The 24228-nt window shown below is 37.2% G+C and overlaps 1 protein-coding gene across 2 annotated transcripts in view; it reads right to left on the minus strand.

The window, feature by feature from the left end:
- The window catches only part of anapc1 (anaphase promoting complex subunit 1), a 55486-nt gene that overhangs the window by 20925 nt on the left and 10333 nt on the right, over positions 1-24228 (minus strand). For both annotated transcript variants that reach the window (XM_032541478.1, XM_032541477.1), the window contains exons 12-35: positions 23484-23579; positions 23095-23185; positions 21553-21618; positions 21293-21430; positions 20746-20889; positions 17512-17572; positions 14248-14303; positions 13765-13896; positions 13585-13659; positions 12487-12582; positions 11866-12035; positions 10201-10292; positions 9029-9177; positions 7008-7086; positions 6796-6832; positions 6352-6425; positions 5964-6142; positions 5558-5644; positions 4884-5023; positions 4418-4536; positions 4093-4223; positions 3603-3743; positions 828-980; positions 34-115 (exon numbers count right to left, since the gene is read on the minus strand). In XM_032541478.1, the coding sequence (XP_032397369.1) occupies positions 34-115; positions 828-980; positions 3603-3743; positions 4093-4223; positions 4418-4536; positions 4884-5023; positions 5558-5644; positions 5964-6142; positions 6352-6425; positions 6796-6832; positions 7008-7086; positions 9029-9177; positions 10201-10292; positions 11866-12035; positions 12487-12582; positions 13585-13659; positions 13765-13896; positions 14248-14303; positions 17512-17572; positions 20746-20889; positions 21293-21430; positions 21553-21618; positions 23095-23185; positions 23484-23579 (2588 nt within the window). The remainder of the gene's footprint in view (positions 1-33; positions 116-827; positions 981-3602; positions 3744-4092; positions 4224-4417; positions 4537-4883; positions 5024-5557; positions 5645-5963; positions 6143-6351; positions 6426-6795; positions 6833-7007; positions 7087-9028; positions 9178-10200; positions 10293-11865; positions 12036-12486; positions 12583-13584; positions 13660-13764; positions 13897-14247; positions 14304-17511; positions 17573-20745; positions 20890-21292; positions 21431-21552; positions 21619-23094; positions 23186-23483; positions 23580-24228) is intronic.

A 24228-nucleotide genomic window follows, 5' to 3' on the forward strand; every position in this document is an offset into this window, starting at 1 on the left:
CACACACACACACACACACACACACACACACACCTATCTCAGATAGCAAGACTTCAGCATTGTGTCTGTGTCCTGTTCCCTGGTACACCAGCCCAATGCCAATTACAGCAGCAACCTGCAGAACAGACAGAGAAATTGAATGCTTATCATTTCATTTTGTACTCATTCATGTAAATATTTGTGACAGTTTGCAGAGCTTAATAAACACAGACATACTAATTGCCATGTAATTACTCATATATAGACTTACTCACTGTAGGGCTTCTCGATTATGGAAAAAATAAAATAATCACGATTATTTTGGTCACACAACACAATGTACATCTCACATCACATTTTCACTCACTATGACCACTACTAGACTACTGCCATTATTAAATGTGCCAAAATATGAACAATAATGTCGCCCTCAGTGGGTTATTTAATAGCTACCTAAGGAAAAGTCCAGCACATAGACGGTACCTTAGAATAACGTGAAACGTGATTTAGCATCCCTGCTCATTTTACATACAGTTTAATAACTAAACTAAATGCTGAGGGAACATCATATGTGTTTTCATGTTGGTTTTGAGCAGTAGGCCTATGCACCCCCACTAAGCTGGAAAATGTTTTAAACAGTAACGGAATACAGTGTGTTGGGGGAATACAACGTCCACTACAGCGGTGGTACAAAGGCAGGAAGTGTAAGTGATGTCATATATATATATATATAAAAATCACTTACATTAAATGCAATTTCACAGTCCACAAAAAAATATGTTTCCTCGGTGCACTGATACACTGATCCATTCTTATGTAGACATTAAAGTATGCACACTCACTCTTACCTGAACATTGTGTGGTACGTCCAGCTCAGTGGAGGTGGGTGGGAGAAGAGCAGGGATGTGTATGCTAAGGAGGCGGGTAATTGACATGTCCATGGTGCCCAGTTTGGCAGAAGACACGCCCAGAAGGAGCCCAATACTGGTCATCTCATGGCCCTGACGAAACGACAGGAGCAGAAAGTTGGTCAATTTTAGAAGATAAACATCACAGGTTTTGGGTTGTTAAAGAGTTGTGAGTGAACATTTGAAAAGCTAGAATCTGAGGGATTTTTACAGCAAATAAATTGATGTCTTTATTTTTAATAAAATGTACTTACAGCTGATTACATCAGACGACTCAGCGTGATATGTGTCCCTGTGTACTAAATACCTGTTGCAACAAATTACTTCTAATGTAATCATCTCTAACTGGGATTCCAACCAGCTTCAAACCCAGCTCAGCGTGACAGACAATTTCCATTAGACCCCTTTGGATCAACACCATGATGTGTGCGTACGTGCTGTTGGTGGTGAGTGTATGTGTGTTAAATAAACAACAGCATACCACATTTTATAATACCAATAGTCTGAAATAGGTTATTTAGTAGTAATGTTTACTTGTGAAATAAATTCTTGAGATTTTGCTCTATATTGAAATTAAAAGTTCCAGTCACATACCACTGAACGGCACTGGTGTTATTGACTGATATGCTGTTTATTAAAGTGCTCATATTATGCTTTTTGGCTTTTTCCCTTTCCTTTGTGTTATATATCTTTTGTGTGCATGTTATAAGTTTACAAAGTGAAAAAGTCCAAAGTCCACCCCAAAGGCACTTACTATCTCCAACAGAGAAACCTGTCACAGAAGTAGTAAAGACTACAACAGAGCTGTTTGGAGCAGTTTGTGAACAAACATGTGTCACTTTACAACACGTTATAATGCATATACAGATCTAGGGAAAAAGGTCTATTATACAATTTATGGTTTTGTTCGCAGCCAATCACAGCAAGTTTTTTTTAGATTTAATGCAACATGTATATTGGCCCACTACCGCAGCAGCAACAACCCGTACAGTTTGTGGTGTGGTAAGGTCGAGCACAATGTATTTGATATCGGTAGTTTAGCATGCCAAGATGCCACCAAAACATTGGGGGTAAAATAAAAAGAAATGCATTAAATGCAGAAGGATTATTTCAAATAAAGTACTTTATTGGTATCAATTTAACCTTACTAGTAACGTAATTTAAAAAAAAAAAAAATCAATCACTCCATTTAACAAACTGAGTAGCGTTTTAATTGATTAACCAGACAACTGGTCATTAGTAAAGGAGCCAACTAAATAATCAACAGATTTCTTTTAAATGAACACATAGATTCAAATAAACACAGGGATTAAAAAGCCACAACTAAGTTTGCCTTTGCAAAGGGCTGCAGCATGAAAGCAAACACACTGGGATGCTAGAGGATGCTACAGAGGGGCACACACCTCCACCTTTTCTCTAAAACCACAACCATATACAATTCTAAAGAACCGATCCAAAGTATGTCAGTTTCTATTATGCTGCATTCTAAAAATTATGCTAACAGAAAACCACCACCTACAAAGAGACGTCACTGTAAGCCATGTTTGTGGCTTTCATTTAGACTGACACACACACACACACACACACACACACACACACACACACACACACACACACACAAAACACACACAACACACACACACGTCGGTCATATTTAACTGTGCAGCTCTGCAGTTTTTCATGCATTTTATGTGGACTATAAGTGTGTATTACCCTGAGTAGTAATCTGTAACTTCTGCAACTTTGCTAAAGGGCATTTTGACCAACCAAATGATGCATACAATAGCCTTTATCGTCCTCTATACAAAACAAGCTGAGCCTTATTAGAAAACGAGAAAATAACATTTGAGAATGGAACACGAAGAATTCAGGAACCAAATAGTTTTTTGTTTTTTTTTAGATTGGGGCTAATTTGGGGTTAATATTTTAATCAAGCCATTTTAGAAAGTGGACTTTCTCAAAATGTACAGTATTTAAAATGTATAAAAACATCTTTACATTTATTTTATAGAGTAATGACTAATAAGTAAAGCTCTTTGATCTTTATGAACTGCAGCTTCAATTTTCATCCTGAATTAATATGATAACTGAAAATGAATAAATCTTGAACACATGGATGATACTCGGTGTGGATTTGGTGCAATGGTTCCCATACATCTTTAACCATGGCTTAACACTTACATTTTAATTAAGCAAAAATAAGATTTAGCTTGCAGCATCCTGTTGTTTTTCTCACTTAAAAGTGGGAAGGACTTATCTTGTTTCAAAGTTCTCATAAGGGCAGAGTTTCGCTTTGACTGTCGCCTGGCTCTGGTGCAAGTTTACATCTTTCATTTACAGTCATCTAGAGAAAAGTGTGTGTGTGTGTGTGTGTGTGTGTGTGTGTGTGTGTGTTAATTACAGTAGATGGGTAGCTTTGTATAAACTGTATTTAAGTTCATATTTGTTTGCCTTTCTTGCAATTCTTTGTGACTTGGTGTGTTTACTGTGTGTGTATTTTCTGTCCTGCAGAAAGAAACAGTAATTAAGCCTGTAAACTGTTGTCTACTGTAAACTGAGCATTACAGTAGAAAGTACCCATTAAAGCCAAACTATGTACAAGAGTTTTAAACACAAAATGCATGTTAGTTTTGTCTGTGCTGTGAAACTCAAGGTATGAGACAAATACTGACATAGTTTCTGCACATGTACGCCTTTATGTGCATATGCATGTACCTTGGTAAGGTAGTCATGTATGTTTAGCGTGGCCAGCTTGGTGAGGTGTCCGTTGAGGCCCAGGGCCATAAGAAAGCCTGCATACTCATTAGCCAGCTCGGGGCTCTTTGGCTTGTTGTAGGCTATCCAGGCTGAGTCCACCTAAAAAAAACAAAAAAGAGGTCACATTTATTTGTACAGGAATAAGCAAGGTTTGTCTACTGAAGAGACGGAATGTTTACAATGCAAATGTGAACAACTGGGACCAAAGTTTCTAAAAGGTCTCGGTAATTCCACAAATGCCCTAAATACATTTCGTGTCAATACATTTTTCTTGATTATTAGGGAAAATTTCAGCCTGATGGTGCCATTAGAAGAAATGTTACAGCATCAACAAAGAGGGTTTATTATGACAACTATGAGTAGGAACAGCTAATTTAATACAGAGTAATCAGCTGCAGGTATGGAAGAATGAACACAAGGCCTAATGGAGCTGTGGTTTCATATTGACCTGTGAAGCAGGTGCTATTTTGAGTCCAGCCGCTACTCCATTATGGAAGCTGGGCCAGCTGGTCATGTTAGGAGGAACATCAATGTTCCCGCTGTTCAGATCTACCATCGTGTTCCTGGGAGGGGCGCGGCCTGGGGTTAAAAAACACAAGTACACAATGAAATCAAAATAAATACACAAATACAAAAATCCTGACTTTAACAAGATTAAACCTCATTTTACTTCATGACCAGCAAAATATATTCTGCCATATTTCTTTTAAGTTATCAATTCCCTGACACAACCTGAAGGGCACAGAGGATTCATTTGCATTCTGCAGAATTACCTGTCAGATTGAGTTTTGGGACAGGTAAAGGTTCTGTAGGTACAGGGTGATAGGAGAAGAGGGTGAAGAGGCCTCGGCCAACTGGAAGAGCCATGGTCCTCTGACACAACTGCAGAAGTCTGTGAGAGATGCAAAGATGTGGACAAAAATAGAGCAGGAAATTTAAACTAAACATTACAGACTGAGTGAGAAAAGATATATAAAATGACAGGAGGTGTAGACCCCGTTAATTACAGCATTCATCCCAATGATTCCTCTATGTATAATGGCAAGACAGAGACAAGGACAGATTTGAGACAAACAAAAGATGTACACAGCGAAAAAAGAAAAGTCAGTGAAAGACTGAAAAGGAAACAATAGAGTGTCAAAAATATCAATGAATGAGAAAAGTGTTTCTTTTATGAGCATCTATGCTCATATAAGACCCCCAAGCAATAAGGACACACACAAACACCATTATACTCACTTGTTTTCTTTCTCCTCAATGTACTCGTGATCAGAAACTTCTGGTAACTGGACAACACTGACCCGGGCCGGCCGGGAGCTCTGCAGAAGCCTCCTGACCTCCTGGACCCTCAGATCTTGACTCCAGATCAGTCCTGTGACCTGTAGAGGAGAACATATCCAATGTTCAATCACGGTGTACTTGCAACACTGAACACCTCAGTATAAACAACAAGCCTTTTTTTAGATATCTAATAAAGGTTAGATAACATTATCTTTAGAGTGAAGTAGGCCTGCATGATTAATCAATAATAAAAAAGCCGACTGCATCACAAACGCTACTACTTTCTTCTGTGAGGTTTAAAATAGCTTTAAAATAGCTTTTAAAGCGCTCCCGAGCGCAGCAATGCTCCCCCTTCTCTTCGTTGAAGCCTCTAAGTTTACAGGCCTGTGGTGATGCGTATGCATGTGCTATAGGTGCCAAAAAAACACTGTTTGGTACTGTCAATTTGTTATTTTTGTCATGGTTCATGTGTGCAATAAGCATTACACTTTGTCAGAAAAGAATCGTGGCAGAGAATCGTGATATAATTTCTAAGTTAAAAAAATGTTGATTCATATTATTCCCCAAATCGCGCAGGCCTAGAGTGAAGACAGAACAAAACTGCAAGAGATTGTGTTTATGGTGTGTGTCACCTCTTGAATAATGTCCAACATCCCATCTTCCTCCTCATCTGCTTCTGTGGTCGCAGGAGGCTCCAACGAGAGACCTGAACCAACAGACTGGACACACACACAAAAGATTCATATCTTACATATTCACATACAGCCACAATGGCAGTTTGGGCCGTCTTCACCAACTGATATTTTATCTCAACAACCTAACTGGTTTTAAGATTTATACAAAGAATAATGTCCATTTAGTTGAGGGGGAAAATGGCTCCCACAAAGCTATTACTGGTATGAAGACAAAGCACAAATTACAAGACGTCAAAGTTTTATTTATGAACATGGAATGACAGCAGCAGCCCTCACAAACATTGCAGGGATTGGTGGAATTTGCATTCATTGCTCTGTTTGAGTTAACTTATGTAACACTCACAGCTTTGCATTTGGCCAGGGTCATCGTGTGGGCTTGTTTAGTGAGATCCTGTCGCCCAATCAGCAGACAGACCTCCTCTGACCAATCAGAACACGGCTGCTCCCGGCAACGGTAGATGGCCTCTCTGATTGGCAGAGCCACACCAAACGGGACTGACTCCAGGTCCTTTAGGGTGAAACCTAAACCAGCGAAAGGATGAGGGTAAACGTATCATGTGTTTAAACAAGAAATGGCGTGGCATCCTAATTTAAAATTTAAACTGGTTTCACGGGACAGGTGTGAATGTGTACATTTCCATTAGCGTGAACCAGTGCATTGTTGAAAAAGAGGTTACTGCAGCACACTTTCCTCTGTATAAAAAAAACTGGAAAAGACCTGCTTGTCTTACCTTCTGATGTGAGCCAGACCACCAGCTGCTCAGCCAGACTCTCACTGGAAAACTTCATATTCACACTGCTCTGTCTAGAATAAATGCAAGTGTGTAAACAATACAGGTTTCAAAATGTAAAAAAAGGCTTAACAAATATTTGAAGAGGAAATGAATACATTAAACGTTTTTGTTAGACCTCGAGGCTACAGACAATGCATTTTGGTTTGCAAGAAAAAAAGCTTTATTGCAAGAGACATCCACATGACACCATTACAATTTTAGTTATTTATTGTATGTATGTTTTTTTTTTATTATAATGGTGTATTTTGTAGAATATACAAAGCCAATAAACTTAAGGCTCATATTTACAGAGATAAAAAACCAAACATGTTCTTACTTTAGCTGCTCTAAAACATACAAAAATCATAAAGCTGTTGTTCTCATTGTTGTGAGCTGAATTACCTTCTGTAGTGTGGTTCACCGGCATATGACTTCTGGCCTAAGAATGTGGAGGATGAGAGAGGAAGATAGCAGGAGAAAGTCAATGGGTTCATTAATTTTCTCTACTATTTGTGAGAACACGCACACACGCACACATGCTCACACAGACGCACACACGTACACACAGACGCACACAAACACACAGAGACACAGAAACAGACACACAGACACACCTGGAGAGAGCTTGGCCAGGTACTTTGATACAGCTGTTGAAGTAGCATTTACATCTCCAATAATGTAGAGAGCATAACTCTGAGAGAAGAGAAGAACAGAAACAAAGAGAAAAAGAGTAACAAAGATAAATACTAGAAAGCAAAAAAATAATTAACATAATTTGGACAAAACCTTGACTTCATTACAATTTTTGAAACTACATTACAATTTCCGGTGGTTAATTTACAATTTAAATGAATTTGAGAAGTTGAGGCCTCTGTGTGAACTTAAATGACCCTATGACTGAAGAGGACTAAATATCCTGAGAAGAAAAAGATATTTAACTCAAGAGGCATTTAGCTCATTAAAAATGTTCACTATGAGAGCATTACTCTTCCTACTGCAGATCCCGGCAGACATTTCATTTGTCACAATATGAACCAGCGTAGTGTTAGGAGAAACCATACAAGGGTAAAAACAAAAAGCTAGAGCTAGTAACCAAAGCCAATCGTACATGTTGACATGCTGTGCATGTACCCATTAGTGAGAAAACACGACTTAAGAAAGAACCTGTCCTGTCTTTTTTGTTCATCATTGCCAGTCTGTCTAGCACTCAGCATTCAAGAATTGAAATGTAATTGAACATTTACATAGCTGATGCTGTTAAATGATAGAATGGGCAGAACAGGGATAACTTAACAAATATATTTTTGACAGGCTTGTAGTGTTAGGCCTGTCTTCCGTTTTCTCTTGGTCTAATTAGTTAGTTTCACAAAATTAATGACTGACTTATTTTAAAATGGTGTAAATGTTAGCCAACCTATCCCCAGCGATAACGCTTAAAGAGCCATGTTTCCATGGTAACAACCGATGACACCTGCTGACCAGCTGTAGCAAATAACAAAAGAGGAAAACATGGCTCATAATTAGCGTTTTTTTTTAACAAATGTGGGGAGCAAATAATGAGAAGGGTAAGGGTTTCTAGAGAGGGCAGTAACCTATTTGAAATATATAGCATAATAACATCTGAAAGAAACTTAACAGGATATTTATTTAACAAAACTACAACAAAACCCAACATTAAGAGTGTCATTATTTTTTCAGGACTGTGTGTGACTACTAACAAGTGTGGACACAGAGTGTAAATTGTAATTTCCCCATTGGGGATTAATAAACAGATTAAAATTAAAATTAAATTAAATTAATTAAAATTAAAAATTACCAGCTGATCTGAGTGGGGGGCTGATCTTTAATGCAATATCTACATTGCCCATTATCAGCAACCATTCACCCAATGTTCCAAAGGCACATTCTGTTTACTAATCTGATATCATTTTAAAAAACTAACTAGAAAAACATTGGCGAACTCTTTTGCAATTATGTCAGCACATAATGTAATCTGAAAACTGCTGCCCTGGTTAAAAAAACAATGCAACTGATCTCAGCTGGTATTCTGGGTACAATGGAATGCAATGGAAATTTGTGAGTGACCCCAAACTTTTGACCGGTAGTGTACATCCTGTTGTCATCGACTGCTGTAGCTGGGACTCCCTATACTTGAAATTGATTGGTTTGTAGACCAGCTCTCCCATTTTCTCAGCCCCCATTATATGAAATGAGGATAGTTGTATGCATGTTTAATAAAAATTACATTAATTTATATGCATGTACAGTATCTTGTGGTTAGTGTAAAACTAATTCTTTTCATTATAGTAAAATATTACACTACATACTATCTAGAGAAATACATCTGAAATAATTTGCTCATTGATTGCCTGTGGGACAGAGAGGGGAGAGGGAGAGCTGTAGGAAGAGGTCCCACATCCTAGAGTTATTTTGCATTCTAACCATTGCAGCTGCAACTATAGAGACAAAATTACAAGACAATAACCCAATTTTTAGAAACTTAAATGATTTCATGATTTTCCCCTGTCAAGCCAACCCGTTACATTGTGTGTGTTCTGCATGGATTCACCACATTGACCTGGTTTTGGATGCATGATCCACATCACACATTTAAAGGTTACAAAATAAAGCTTACCAGAACCAGCAGCCTGGTCCTCTGAGAGATGCCAGGCAGGCAGGGGAAAGGCGGGTTCTCCTCCCCTCTCAGACAGCTACTGAGCCAGCTGAGCACACAGGGAGGCTCTGCCCTCAGAAAAGACGGACGCTGCATCTGACCAATCAGAGCTGAGGAAAAATATTTTTAGAACAGAAATAAAATAGGTCCAGCAATAAATACAACCTTTGGAACACTTATGATGTTCAGAGACAGTTAAAGGTGTTCAACTTAATAAAGATTCTTGGGACAGGTGTCAAGATAAACAGCGATTTAGTTAAAGTATTTTATACAGGTGCTCATACCTAAACTGTGACTTTGATACCGGTTCCTAAACAATATATTATTAATAACAATATAACATTACATTTATTTTTCCGCTCCTACTATGTGAGCCCAGAGTTTTTCCTGCCAGCGCCTGCGACGTATAACGTTAGACAGCCAATAACAAACATTATTAGATCTTGGTAGAAGCATGCTGCATGCTTATTGGCTCACTGATGCTGATGAGATTTAGTCCTTAGATATAGAAATTGGGTATTGAATGACCAGACATTTTTCTACACTCAATATGGGCAGCTGTGGCTCAGTGGTAGAGTATTTGCCTGCCAATTGCCTGAAGGTTGGTGGTTCAATCCCTGGCCTTGCAGTCCCACGTCAAAGTTTTGTTGGGCATGACCCTTAACCCGGCTGAACTGATGCTGCGCCATCGGAGCGTGTGTGTTTATCTGATGAGCAGTTGGCACCTTATATGACAGCCTCTGCCACAGTGTATGAATGAATAGTAGTTGTTGAGACAAGAAAAGCGCTGTAAAAAATACAGCACATTTACAGGCAATTCGGTTGGTGCCTACAAAGTATTGAATTTAGTACCTTGCCCTACAGTTGTTACAAGTTGAATTTCACGAGTAGTGACTGATATGCATTTAACAAGATATTCCTGTTTAGTGCCTTTCTTGTTATTCTATCTAAACCCTGTGTATATTAACTATTTAAGAACCCTGCTACAAGAAACCCCGGACATACAAAGGAACACTTCAGACTGGTAGAGACAACCTTTATCAGCAGCAGGCCCTCCTTCCTTCTCTTGACTACAACAGGTCTTGCCTGTTTCCTGACTTGAAACTATTATTAGGCTATGATATGGGTCTTACCCTGGTCTATGACGCAGCTCTCTGTGAAGCCACTAATTAATGAGGGGTAGTCTCTCCAGTAAAGATCCACATACTCATCCAACTGGAGGTCTCTGCAAATAAAAAGAAAACAGTTATAATACGTATATATTAATATTCTTTTAAGCAACATGAACATCATACTTGACAAATCTTTTATCACTGGGGTATTAAGTCTGCTTTTAACAGGTCTTTAATAGTGCCCATCTCTGCACAACTGGATACTAAATTTCTGCAGTTCCTTGAATCACATCTAAAAATGTCTCCACATTCTCAAAGAGTCTGTGTCATTTAACTTGTTTTTGAGCAGTAATTCAACTCATGCTCTAACAGACGTGAGTCATTACTATTCTGCTTTACATCAGATAATCAATAGTTTTAATCACAGTACCAAGCCCTGACTCTCAGACCATTTTCAGGTGTGTGTGTGTGTGTGTGTGTGTGTGTGTGTGTGTGTGTGTGTGCGTGTGACATTATACACTGGGAAATAGTTTGTAAAATGTATGTAAGAACTGTGGATGCCTGTAAAAATAATCATTAATCTTAGTCCTTAATCACTTCTTCTTTCAGCCTTCTCAATTCCTATTTTTTCTCTGTGTTTCTGTACAGACCCATTAACTTATGTATCTGTTTTAGGTATTCACAGTCATTTATTTATGCATTTATCCCTAATTCCACATGTACTGTATATAAGCATGTTTTATAAGCTACAGCCTTCGATTGCTTTGAGGTTTTGTGTTTGATGTTGATGCACACAATAGCTGGGGATTGCAGGGAAACATATAGTTGTATTGAAGTGAATGTAAGACCACTGATTAAATGCTATTTCCATGATAACAAATTATATTTTAAACATTTCCAGTTGAGGAAAAAACATAATCATTCAAATTCTGACAGAAAATGTATTTGTTACTGTATGAAAATAAATAAAATAACAACTATAAATAAGAATATTCAATACTATATTTTAAATATCTAAACCTGATATTAGATACAGTATTTACATTAATAGAACTAAAAACTATACTTGTACAGCGTAGTTAGCACCTTGTGGGAACATAAATGTTACTTAAATAAATGTTTATTGAGATTTATTTAAAAATAATACCTACCTACCTACATAGTAATATAGGATGTGTGAAGAGGATTAAAACCAATACAACGCTCACCAAAAACACAATCAGGATCATCATGTTAGTATTAATCAGTTGGCCTGATAGAGCATAATGGGTGTAAAAATGTGTACCATACTTCACAACAGCCCACACACTAACCAACCCAGGCCAATTAGTCAGAAGAGTGCTTTACTCTCCCACTCAACCTATTCTGTTATTGTCATTGTCAGCAGTCACAACAATCACTTGACAACCTTTTGAAGTTTATTTCTCAGTACATATCCCTAAAGAGCCTTGATTGCGCACACACATTCCCTGAAAACAATGAAATGTTTTCTTTTCTTCAGATGGTTAAATGTGGTTGGATGAAAAACAAGTTTGGTTTGTTAATGTTAATTCTCTGTTTTCTAACCTTTAGGTATTAAAGCAACAATGTTTTGGAGTTTCACACTCATTTTGTTTTATGTGAGCATGATTTTACTCCTCATATCAATTTATAAATATGCAATATAAACTTGTCCTACAATAATACCTTGCCAGCTGTTGCAGCAGACAGACCAGTGATGAGGCTCTTGCTCTCTGCAGCTCATCCAGCTGCAGCTCCTGATAAAGCAGATGAAGAACATAGAAAAGAGCAGGAATGTGAGGAAAGAGAGGAGCCGAACTGTCCAGTTTCAGAGATGGACTGGAGGGAGGGGACATCTAGGGAAAAGAGAGGCGAGAAAAGGGAAAACAAGTTAAAATAATGAGGGAACAAGGCAAAGAATGGTGTACATACAATTTTACAGGGGAGATTGTTGTTATTGTATGATGAAGCAGCAAAACTGTACTAAATTGACTGTGTTAAAAAGTGACAGCACCTCTAGTAATGTTCCAAATGTGTTCTTTTGTATTGATTTTTATTTAACTCAGTTAATTATATATAAATTCATATTGTTAAGTGTGCAACCCATGTACTAAGACAGTCCTTTGCTGCCTGTCATCCCCCTTGCTCACCCACTTTTCTATCTATGGCTGTCCTATCCATTAAAGTCAGAAAAAAGCAATGAACAACAATAATGTTTTTTTTTTTTTTAAGATCATATTGTTAAAATATATTTTTTAACTATAAAGACCTAGTGATCTTGGAATTATTAAAAAGTGAGTTACTTACAGAAGTCACAGTTTCAGTGGTGAGAGTATTGTTGTAGCAGACAGGTTGGGAATTCATCTGACGGTGGTAAAGAGACCCCAACAAGTAGTCCAAGTTCTACATAGAGAGGAGACAAAGACAGAGCACAGCATAAGGATCTCCAAGACACATTCTTTGATGGATAAAAATGCAACATGTGTTAGTGGCAAAATAATGGAATTTATAATGACATTGTGTTTAAATAGACTTGCATACATCTATTTAGTCAATTTGTGTATTAACTGAGTCTGTAAAAGCATCACCAGATATTGGAAAGGTCACAGGCTGACAGGGTCACCAGCATACTTCAGTTTGGGTCACACACACACCACCACACACACACACACACACACACACACACACACACACACAACACACACAACACACACACACACACACACACCACACACACAGATCCAGGCTGTGTGTGTGTGTGTGTGTGTGTGTGTGTGTGTGTGTGTGTGTGTGTGCGCACATGTAAGCCTTAGGACAGACTACAGGTTATTTGTATTTGTTTCAGTGTGCATTTTTAATTGTATAGCTATATTGTGTTTCAGGTTCTCATCCTACTGTTATAAACACAAAACTTTTTGCAGGCATTAATAGTCTTCAAAATCTAGAAACATAGAATGCACTTTTAAATAGCTCAAACTACGATTCAAAAAATTATTTCCAGGATGTTCCTAAAACCTTTCAAAAATTAAGTTTATTTTCTATTACTATTAAAAGGTCTGGAAAACTTTACCTTGATGCTAGAATAAAAGTATTATTTTCATGAATATGCCTAAAATCATCTAGATATATTAGTTGGAAATAATCAAATCAAATTACTTAACCAAAAACAGCATTCATTTTGTTTTATTGTGTTTGCTCCAAATGCAATGCTGTAGATTAAGCAGTACAGGAACTGTACTGTCCCACAGAGTGGGAAATCTGTCTTGGGCTTTAGCATCCACAAAGGTGTAATCTCCTTTAGAGATGACAAATCTACAAGTTCTCTTAAACTAGATGTCAGAGATGGTGATTAGGGCCAATTGTGACACAGACATCACAACAGAATAAGCCATGCGATCGCCACACCTCTTCAGAGCCTCCATCAGAGGGACGGGCCTTCTTAGCTGCAATCACTGGAGAGAGAGGCACTTCAAAATGCAGCTGTGAAAAGAGGGGGGAGTACAGAGAGCAAGGTCAATACATGTGAATTAGTGTTTAAAGTTAATATAAGAATACAATAGAAAACACTTCAAACAGTTGACTGACGTTTCGTGTCCATGCCAGACGCTCAGTGTTGTAGCCCATCAGTGTCATGAAACAGGTGACATACAGGTTCCACTCTGCATGTGAACTGGGACCACCGGGGGCGTTGTAGATGTTGTACCACTTCACCAAAACCTGCACAGCAACATGAAAACAGTTTTGATTAAATAAGCCAACTTGAAATGAAATGCAAGTTTCTCTATTGTCATAAAACCTTTTTATTCCAGCAAAAGAAAATGTCTAATCAATTTACATTTATGAGAACAATCATGTAGCATTTGTCAACCAAAGTAGCGATGTAGGCCTTGCATGATGGTTACATTTTATGGCAGACAGAACATTTGGTTACACTGTAACACTGGAGTGTAGTCTTCCTGCACATGGTTACATGTCCCATATGTAAAGGTTTTACACAATAAATAATGCCATGCAAGCATAGGTTTGTTTTGTAGTGTTTCATCAGAATTAACCAGCGGTTCTACAAACCTTCATGGCAGCTTCCTTGGGCAGGATGAAATGAATCGCCTGAAGGCATTTCCTCACTGAAATAAATCAGAGAAAAGGGACATTAAAAGGTGTAAATGGAGAAATGCAAGTTTGAGAGATGAGGCAGTGGAAAAGGACATAGACATTTATAAAAAATAAAAAAAGAAGGGTTTTCTCTTTTTTTGCAATAAACAGTCATTTGTGGCATAAAAAAACATTTCATATCAGTAAAATATAAAATATCTATCAAAACCAAACTTTTTTTTACTGTTTACTGTTTTAACTAAGTCTTAACTTAAGTATCCATAATGTAGTGGCTGGTGTCCTGGGGGTTTAGGACTCCGACCAATAATTGAGCTTGTTGTCATTTTGTAACAGTTGACTTTTTATGTTTAATTCAAATGATAAATCCCTCAATTTGGAACAAAATTAGGTATTTATCAATTAATTATTGGAGTATTATAGCTGCATTGAGCTGCAATTCAAAATCTTAAAATGACAGAAAAACGAGGTAGCCACAAATGGACTTTATCCGCGTTATCTCCTCAAATCAACACTTATGAAGAGGAATGTACGGAACCCCCCTGGGGTCAGCTGAGAAAAGAAAACCTAAACCGTTTAATAAACTGTGCGCACAGATTCATAATCCGTATAATTCACAGATTCAATGTTCTGGGATCAATTACTCTATAGCGAAATTATATTAAATCACAAATGACGCATCTTTCCTAACATAGTAAGGTTAACAATGAGCAACAAACAATTTTTTATCAAAACAAGCCATCCTCCAACCTGGAGAAATAAGACTGGTTTCTAATAGCAGCCGGCGGTGCCTAGGGACCGTCTATAAACTACAACACTGACACAAAAATATCTATTAATTTAATGATTAAATAAGATAGTGTCTCCAAACATTTCTTTCATTTTAACAGAATTGGTGTTTTTTTTCTCATGATCTGCATCCTGTTGTGACATGTTTTGGCCTCTTCTCCTTAACTACATAAAACAAAAAAGGAAATTAAAAAAGAACAGTAGTTAGTGTCATTGTGTCTCCTAACAACTCTGACCAATCAGATTCCTAATCAACGTCACCAGGCTATCTTAATTGGACATCCAGAGTGGGAAAGGTCAGGGAAGAGGAGGATAAATGCCATTTCATTAGAGGAAGAAAGCCTTGTCTGTGAGATTGATTACCTAATAATGGGCAAGGCATGGCAAAGACACAGAGGTAGACACACACACACAAGGCAGATAGAATCATACACACACCTTAGTGGTTCTTTAAAAAAAAGGGGTAAGCTTTAACAAAAGCTAGAGAAGATTAAGAAACTTGAAGGTTCATGGTCAGAGCAGATGTTGAGATCTGAGCAGACCCGAGGACCCATTAGAGGTAAACAAAATAACAGATAAACCGGTAGATCTCTGCTTTAACAGGTTTGAAAATGAAAGAGTAAAAGTGTAATGCATATTAATTATTCCTTCCAGCAGTTAATTTTTGTTTGGAGACATACAACCAAATTGAAAATAAAACTTTTTGGCCAGTGTCTCTAGTAACAAGTCATTTACAGGAACCTCAAGTTTCTGCAACAGAAAAATACATAGGCAATTATTTGCAGCATGTCTCAACTTATGTGTTTTCCACCATCAACAAGGACATTAAAAAAAGAACCGACAATACAACAGTAGTTGGTGTACCTGTGTCTAACAACTCTGACAAATTAGATTCCTAATCAGCATCACCAGGCTCTTAATTGTACATCCAGAGTGAAATGATATAGATATATATATATATATTTTTTTTTTCTTATTAATGAACGTCGTCAGTCATATTCAAGCCATTGCCAAATGAGTTGATACAAAGCTAATTAAGACTATCAGCTCCACACAACTCTCTCTGTATTTCCCATAAGGCTATGTTCAGAAGATTGTGGCGTCCTCATGGGGGTGGCAGAAATTACGCACTCAATGGTGTTTTTTTTTCCTCCATCGTCACCTTCCAGGCAGCTAACACTAACGTTAACCCTAAACATAACCACAGCCCCACTGCCTGCAAGAGGACGTTGGGGGCAAACAACACCAAATAACGCACCATAGCTTTAAATATAAAAAAGAACTTTTATTGAGCTACAGTCCAAATCAAAAACTGTTTGACTGGCAAATACTATGTTTGCATTTTACACATGAATAAGAAAACAATGTTAAAAGAAAGCTGTAAATGATCCATCCAACAGGACAGTCATAGAGATTTGGAATTTGTTTTATTGGGGAAATCGACAAATACATTTGGTTTAAAGTACTTTACGTTGTATTTTGACATGGTTGTGATACAATATGGTAAAAAAAAGCTTTTGCAAATGTTTATCATAACGTTAAAAAAATTGTAAATGTAATTGGAATATGTATGTTAACAATTTGTTCACAGGTCAGTTTGAACAACTGTTTAAAGAGAAGGTCTAAATCGAATTGACCCAAGGAAAAGAAAGGTTGCGTGTTAATTCTCGACTTACTCTAACTGAGCTTCCCACACAATACGTTTCCCATGTTTCTCTCAGTTCATCAACCCCCATGAGTCTTCCACTCGGATTCCCCCGGTAGATATTTATTCATGTTTGAAACTTTAAGACATGTGAATTAAAGGCTTAACTTTGTTTTGTAAAACATAAAGCTCCGAGGAGATAATCTCACTGATACGTATTTATGTATTTATAGACCACTTTGAACTAACATGTGTTTCATAGATGAAGAAAAATACACTGAAAGAATGAAAATAATTTTTTTTTTCCCATCATCTGCATCTGTAATAGTAGTGGCTTAATCATTACCAGTGTGTGTGTGTGTGTGTGTGTGTGTGTGTGTGGTGTGTGTGGTGTGTGTGTGGTGTGTGTGTGGTGTGGTGTGTGTGTGTGTGTCTTGTAATGGATCATCCAGTACATCAAGATTATACGTGACTGTTACAATGTAGAGCAGCTCTCAAAAAATTTCCAGGACCTAACTGCCCTGACTCAGCTGTGGTGCCGTTTTGTGTCGTTCTACATTTAACAACACAAAGCATTACTGACCAACAACAGCTGTTATAACCTAGTTTTAAATGTGTGCACACAGTACAGTATACTTGTTTTTCTGCATCCTTCTGTGCTTCAGCAAAAAGCAAAAATAAGAAGGTGTGTGTGTGTGTGTGTGTGTGTGTGTGTGTGTGTGTGTGTGTGGTGTGTGGTGTGGTGTGTGTGGTGTGTTGGTGTGTGTGTGTGTGTGGGTGTGTCTCACCAAGCTCTGAGGTAGCAATCTCTGGAATGGAGATCCTCAACATTGTGCCACTGTTTAGTTCCTAGAGAGAGAAATTGTGCACTAATTAACATGATACACTTTTAATTCAACTTTATATCAGTGCTTTGACAAACTATCTACAGTAAATTGTACACCTAACACTAAATCTATTCCTCCAGTGGAAAGTAAAATTGGAAACAGCAGACATTTTGACTTCTAATAGAAGGAAGACCACAGGTGTTATTAACATTATCAATGGTTCTGTTCTATTCAATATTTTATTTTTTCAAATTTTTTTAAAGGTGGTAAACCCACCAGAAATAGGCGATAGACTTCTTTTTCATTGCCATTAGACGAGCACCTTTTTTTTTGTGTGTCACGTTTAACGCCACAAACACACCAGAAAACAGGGTTAATAAAGCAGCAGAAAGCAGCACGCAGGCCAATGAAAATGTTACGGTGGTCACTTCTTTTTTTATATCTGCTACTTACTCAGTCTCTTTCAAACTAGGTGTTGACTGATTTGGAACAGTGTTCAAGCCCTGCTTGAACAGACACAGATATTAGTGGGTTTTTGACCAGTGGGAAATTCGTAGTGTCCCAGTAAGTCAATACACTGAGACAGCATGACCAGTTAAGACCCTGAAATAGGGGTGGGAATAGATTTGCACCTCAAGATTCAAGTCCAATTCAGAGGCCAACGATTTGATTCTAAACCGATTACCAATGCAACAATTCGTTGTTCCTTTCCATGCGTGATTTTTTAAAATATAAATCTGAGTTTTTCAGATTTTGACATATGCAGTATTTGTCACACACAAGTTTTAATGAAATGTTTTGTTTACTTAGGTTTTTATTTTGTAGTCATTCCATGCTTAAGCCTTAAACATGTTTGTGAAAATCACCTTCTCTCGGCTTCTTAGAACATGAAACATGAGGTGGTCAGATGTAATGTGATAAACTAGATGAACAGCCTTTATGTGTTTTGCCTAATTATTTTATGTATGTCTTATTAGATCATGTGTATATATACACAAAACATTTTTATCTTTTCCTTTTGGCCATTTGTGTGTGTTTTTATGCCCGCACTCTTGGCTAAACTCTAGGTTGTTGTCCATTAGCCCATCCTCCTGTTTTTTCTGATTTGTACATGTCTGGAGACAGTAACTTTTAAATAAACTTTTTTTTAAATAATCGATTATTAACAGAATTGAGCATCAAATCATTTAAGAGGGAAGCGCGATGCATCTAAGATTGATTATTTGTCCCACCCCTACCCTGAAAGCAGATATATGGAATTAGACCACCATTAATCTCATTATTTACACCTGTGATTTTTTTCTGATGTGAAAAAATTATGAAATACCTCAACAGAGAAGCAAAACTCCAGGTTAATAGAAAAGTAAATTGGTGTGTGCTATGATTGATTGTCTCCAAGTACACCAGACACTAACGTCACCTCAATCAGTGATTACACAGCAGGTGGTTACTAATTGCGGCCTCTAGAGACAGTCTGTCTTATGCTGACTGCAAGTGAGCTATACCCACTTGTTTTGAATGTTGTGTTTTTCTATGTATATTTATTTGTGAGATAAAAGGGGTTTTAGTTTTTTTTTATATTTAGTGGCCCTTCGCTCAAAACTCTAAAATTGAATAAATATCATATCTAAAATTTTATTTACAACTCAGAATACCCTTGATATTCTTTGCATTTCATTAAAAAGGTCTACACTCCAGTGGTTAAAACAACCCTAGTGCATGGTAAATGTAAAATATCAGGTAAAAAAAACTGCCGTATAGAGGTAAAATGAAAAGCACCAAAGTGTGATTACATTTTGTATTACATTGTCATTTGCAGGAGCCTTCATTTCATTTCATTTCAAGTGTGAACATTTCCAAATATTTCATAACCATTAAATAAACATATTTCTATGGTGCTCCTTTAAAACATCACAGCATTTGTTGATGTTTTAAGAAAAATAAGAGCAGCTCACATATTATTTTTTTGAAGAATATATATTACCACATTATTTCAATTATTTTTAATAGGTGTAGTATAGAGGAAAATCAGATTACAACATCTTGCAACTTTAATTTTCTCCAGCAGGGTTGGTCCTGTTCTTGTCATCACTGATTAGAAAGAAACCCTGACAAGAAAATAAACCATTGACCTGACAACACACAGAAAAATGCTGGGGCTTTTTAAAACTCCAGCGAGCTGCATTCCCAAACAATTAGCCTCCAGATTGACAACTCATCAAGGGGTCAAAAGGAAAAAAATCAATGAACAGAGGCAATATGTCAAAAAAGCAGCAGCCTTCAGAAACTGGTTTTTCACATTCTGTTAAGAGAGAATGAGAGAGAGAGAGAGAGGGGTCTGGGGCTGACTGTCTATACCAAGTCTGACAGCACTGACCCAGGAGGCAGAAACACACACATAAATACTCACTCCTTTGTGGCTCCCATTCACAAACAGATGATGGGCCTGAATCACACACACAGACATCACTCACTAGAAACAAACCTTGAGGGAGACTCTCACACAGTTGTTTTCTATGAATGATTAGAACTGCTTTTGCAGTCAGTCTGAGGTTTCCTTAACTGCAAACATTACCCTAAATCGCATACAAGCCTCTTTTGTATGGCACACTGTAAAGCAACTTTATATATACAATTTACTGTGGAAAATGTTACTATTCAGTCTCATCCACCTCAAGTTTGTTTACTGGGGCTGGTCGATTTAGAGAAAATATCACAATCTTCTTGACCAAATACCTAGATGTTGATATTGCGACGATATTGTTTGGTTGACTTTAACAAAATGGTATTTACACAACGAGATTTTTGATAAATGTTCTCCAGAAATTATGTAATGACTTAGTATGTAAAGCTAGGTAATAGAACAGCTAGAACAGTCTGGTAAGTTCAGAAAATGACATCACTTTAGTGTAATGCAGCCTGTAAAACCAGGTAAAGACAAGACTTATCATATTACGATATAACGATATATCCATCCAAAATCTAAGACGATATCTAGTCTCATATCGCAATATCGATACAACATCGATATATTGCCTAGCCCTAATGGTTACTTTTCTTCAATTTCTGCAGTATGTATGAAAACAGCACCTTCTCAAATTCAGACTACATCTTAACATCTCCAGAGCATTCAAGTTTGGAGAACATCTGTGGTGAATTGATTCAATCTTGTCACTTGAAAACTCACAAACTTACCAAAGTGACCCGGTTGCAGACCGGGTCCCGCAAGGCATGGATATAAGGCGTGGCATGTTGGAAAGTGTAATCTTCCAAAAATGAACCTTCATGGTGTTTAATGTTTGGGCCCCTCAGCTCTGACACTGGTGAAGGCATAGCGGCCTGGAGGAGAAGGGGAAAAATAACGAGGTGAAGTAGCAGTAAAGAGAAAAGAGGAGAACAGAAGGAAATAAAGTAAGAAGCCAAGATGAGGTGACACGGGTGAAGCAATACAGTTTTTATGGTAAAATGTTTTTTAAAAGAGTATTTTGTGATTATTTCAAGCAGCTTAATGGAATAATTATAAAACAGGAAACCAAGTCAAGCCTCCATGTCGACTGTGACAGATTGTCTTGCTCTGTGGAAATTGTTACTCAGACAGTACAAGATTGAATAGCAAATTAGTAAAGTAATGCTGGCACAATCTTGTAACCTAAAAAATGTATTACCACCAAAAAGTGTCAAAATAAAGTAATTTAAACTATCAATGCATAAAGAACAATAGGTTTAAAACACATTGCGGTACCTCGTCCATTCTTTGGAGGTGCCTACTGCCAGAATTAGCCGGCGTGCTAACATTCTCAACCGGCGTGCTGAGGTGAGAGAGGTGGTTGGTCAGGCTGAAGGTGGGTGACAGGAGGCCGGGGATAAACACCTTACTGACCTAGATGAGCACCAAGACAGGAACCTCATGTTTTTAATTTACTTCAATAAGCAGAAATGTCCCTTAATTGTTGTCTCCAGTATGTAAAGACTCTAATCTGATTAAGTTTGGTTCGTCCTTACCCTGGTGATTCCTGTGTAGAGAACCAGACTGCCACAGGCCTCCAAAACCAGCATGGCACCTATATTCTGAAGACCAAATGTTTTGTCAGTAATATCTTAAGTCACTTGGGCTGCAACTAACAATTTTCATTATCAATAGATCTCCCTATTATTTTCTCAGTTAAGTGAATAATCATTTGGTCTATACCATGTCAGAAAACTGTGAAAAATACCCATATATCATAATTTGCCAAAGCCCAAATTGACATATTTGCTTGTTTATATGACCTTCAGTACAAAACCTAAAGCTATTCAGTTTAACTGTCCTAGAAGAATACGAAAACCAGAAAATATTCCCATGTATATTAATATAAATGTTTGTATGTGAGAAGCTAGAACTAGTGAGCCTTTAACAGCCATGCTTAAGAAATGACAAACAATTTATCCATTATCGCAATTTTCTGTAAGTTAACCAATTGTTTCTGCCACTGTTTGATCTTCATAAATTGCAATTCAATATATCTACAATACATTCCAAAATAATAGAAATAGAAAGAAAAAGAAAACGCAATGCAATACCTCTCTGAATGTGTTTAATGGCAATTTACCAACAACCGCTGAACAAGCAGAACATAAACTTGATTAGGAGAGCTAAACTCTCTTTTAACTTTTAATGTCCAGAGTCTGGCTGTACCGGACTCTCACAGTGATTTTAACGATAGTATTTAAATATCAATAGTATTGTTTAAAGCAGTTTTGTATTCGGATAAATCATGCTTGTCTTGGAAAGTCAGCCCCCAAAGGCACAATCTGAGTCAGGAAAAACCCTGCATTCTACCTTTACAAGTTCATAAAGTTGGTAGTGACATTGTCGAAAATGTGTAAATTCAATTACATGTTTATCATAGAGATAAAAGTTCATAGTACTATGAAGTTATTGTAAATTGCATTATTTCCTTTTAGTTTTGTTCCTTCCTATTTACATACATGAGGTGGCAGAATATTACAAACACCTCTCAATATAATTCAGTCTAGTACAACAACACCATTGACCTAAGCAATAAAACATAATTAATGTAATACCTTTTGTGATAAAGACTGAACATTATAGGAGACATAAAGATAGACTTTATGGAAGAACAGTTGTATTGGATTGCATTAGATTGTACAAGTGTATTAAAGTGACCGCAAGTGTACAATACAATCACACAAAAACAAAAAAAATTGTAATCGCTCATCTAAAAATGTACTAACTTTCTGAATAAACGAGTAGATTGTGTGTGTGTGTGTGTGTGTGTGTGTGTGTGTGTGTGTGTGTGTGTGTGTGGTGTGTGTGTGTGTGTGTGTGTGTGTGTGTGTGTGTGTGTGTGCAATACAATCACACAAAAAACAAAAAAAATTGTAATCGCTCATCTAAACATACTAAACTTTCTGAATAAAGAGTCGATTGTGTGTGTGTCTGTGTGGTGTGTGTGTGTGTGTGTGTGATGATTTGGGAAAATAATGTCAATAACCTTCACCTACACACTGAATATCTTATGAAGGCTAAATATTGTGATCTACCTGCAGAGGCTCTGCATCTTTGGCAGGGATGGTTGTGACAGAGGTGAAGATTAGCTGAGATGTATTGTTGCTCTCAATGAACTTCACACATCTATGGAAACAATGAAAAAGAGAGCAGAATAAGATGGAGAGAGTGATGATGAAAAAAAGTAAGCAAGTTACATTGAAACTATTCTGGCGGTATTCTGTGGTTGGTCTGACATTCTACCATCATGAGCAAACAATGTTTAGTACTGTTACTGTCATATTGCCTCGGGCATTAGAGTTGGATGATTTTAGACTTTTAATGGACCCCTTGATTACACAATGTAAAGTGGCGCATGCTAGGGAAGTCTTCATCAAATATGTATTGTGTATGGCGGCTACACTGTGTGTGTGGGTTTGTTGACCTGAGCTGTTGGTGAGACTCCACCAGGAAACAGAGGTAGCGGTTCTCACAGAGGTCAGAGGTCAGAAATACTTTACAAGCCTGGCTGCTCATATCCCTGCAAACACAAAAAAGATAAAAGATTCATGTTATACAACAGCAGTAACTAAACACGAACAGCAACAAAACCAAGAGTAAAACAAAAATACAAAATAGAATAATCTCACATTTTATGGCAAGCCATTTTAACATTTAATAGCTAGACTGGATATGTGTTGACAGAGATCTTTAAGTCAGTTTTGCCTAGTCAAAAAGAACATTTTGGATATCCGCAATACTTCTTCCTATCCACAATTGTAATTCAGATATCCACAAGACATTCTTCCTAGGAAAATTACATCACGTTGCTTCATTTTGTATGTGTGTATCATTCCAGATATCTACAATTCAGTTGCAGATATCTACTTTGTCATTTACGGTATTCGCAACTGAGTTGTAGATATCTGTAATTCCAGTTCGAGATATACAATGTGATACTGACTAGTCTTAACTCCAGTTCAAGATATCTTTAATTCAACTCAATTCAAGATATCTATATGGTCCTTTTCAGATATCTTAAATTAAGTTTTGACTAGGCGAAAAGACCTTGTAGATATCTGTAACTGGAATTATGACTAGTCAAAATTATGTTGTAGATATCTCAAACTGGAGTTAGGGATATTCGTAATTTAATAGTAGATATCGATTTTCAAGATATAGATATCTTG

This window comes from Etheostoma spectabile, chromosome 17 (genome assembly GCF_008692095.1).
Source record: "Etheostoma spectabile isolate EspeVRDwgs_2016 chromosome 17, UIUC_Espe_1.0, whole genome shotgun sequence".
Lineage (NCBI taxonomy): Eukaryota > Metazoa > Chordata > Actinopteri > Perciformes > Percidae > Etheostoma > Etheostoma spectabile.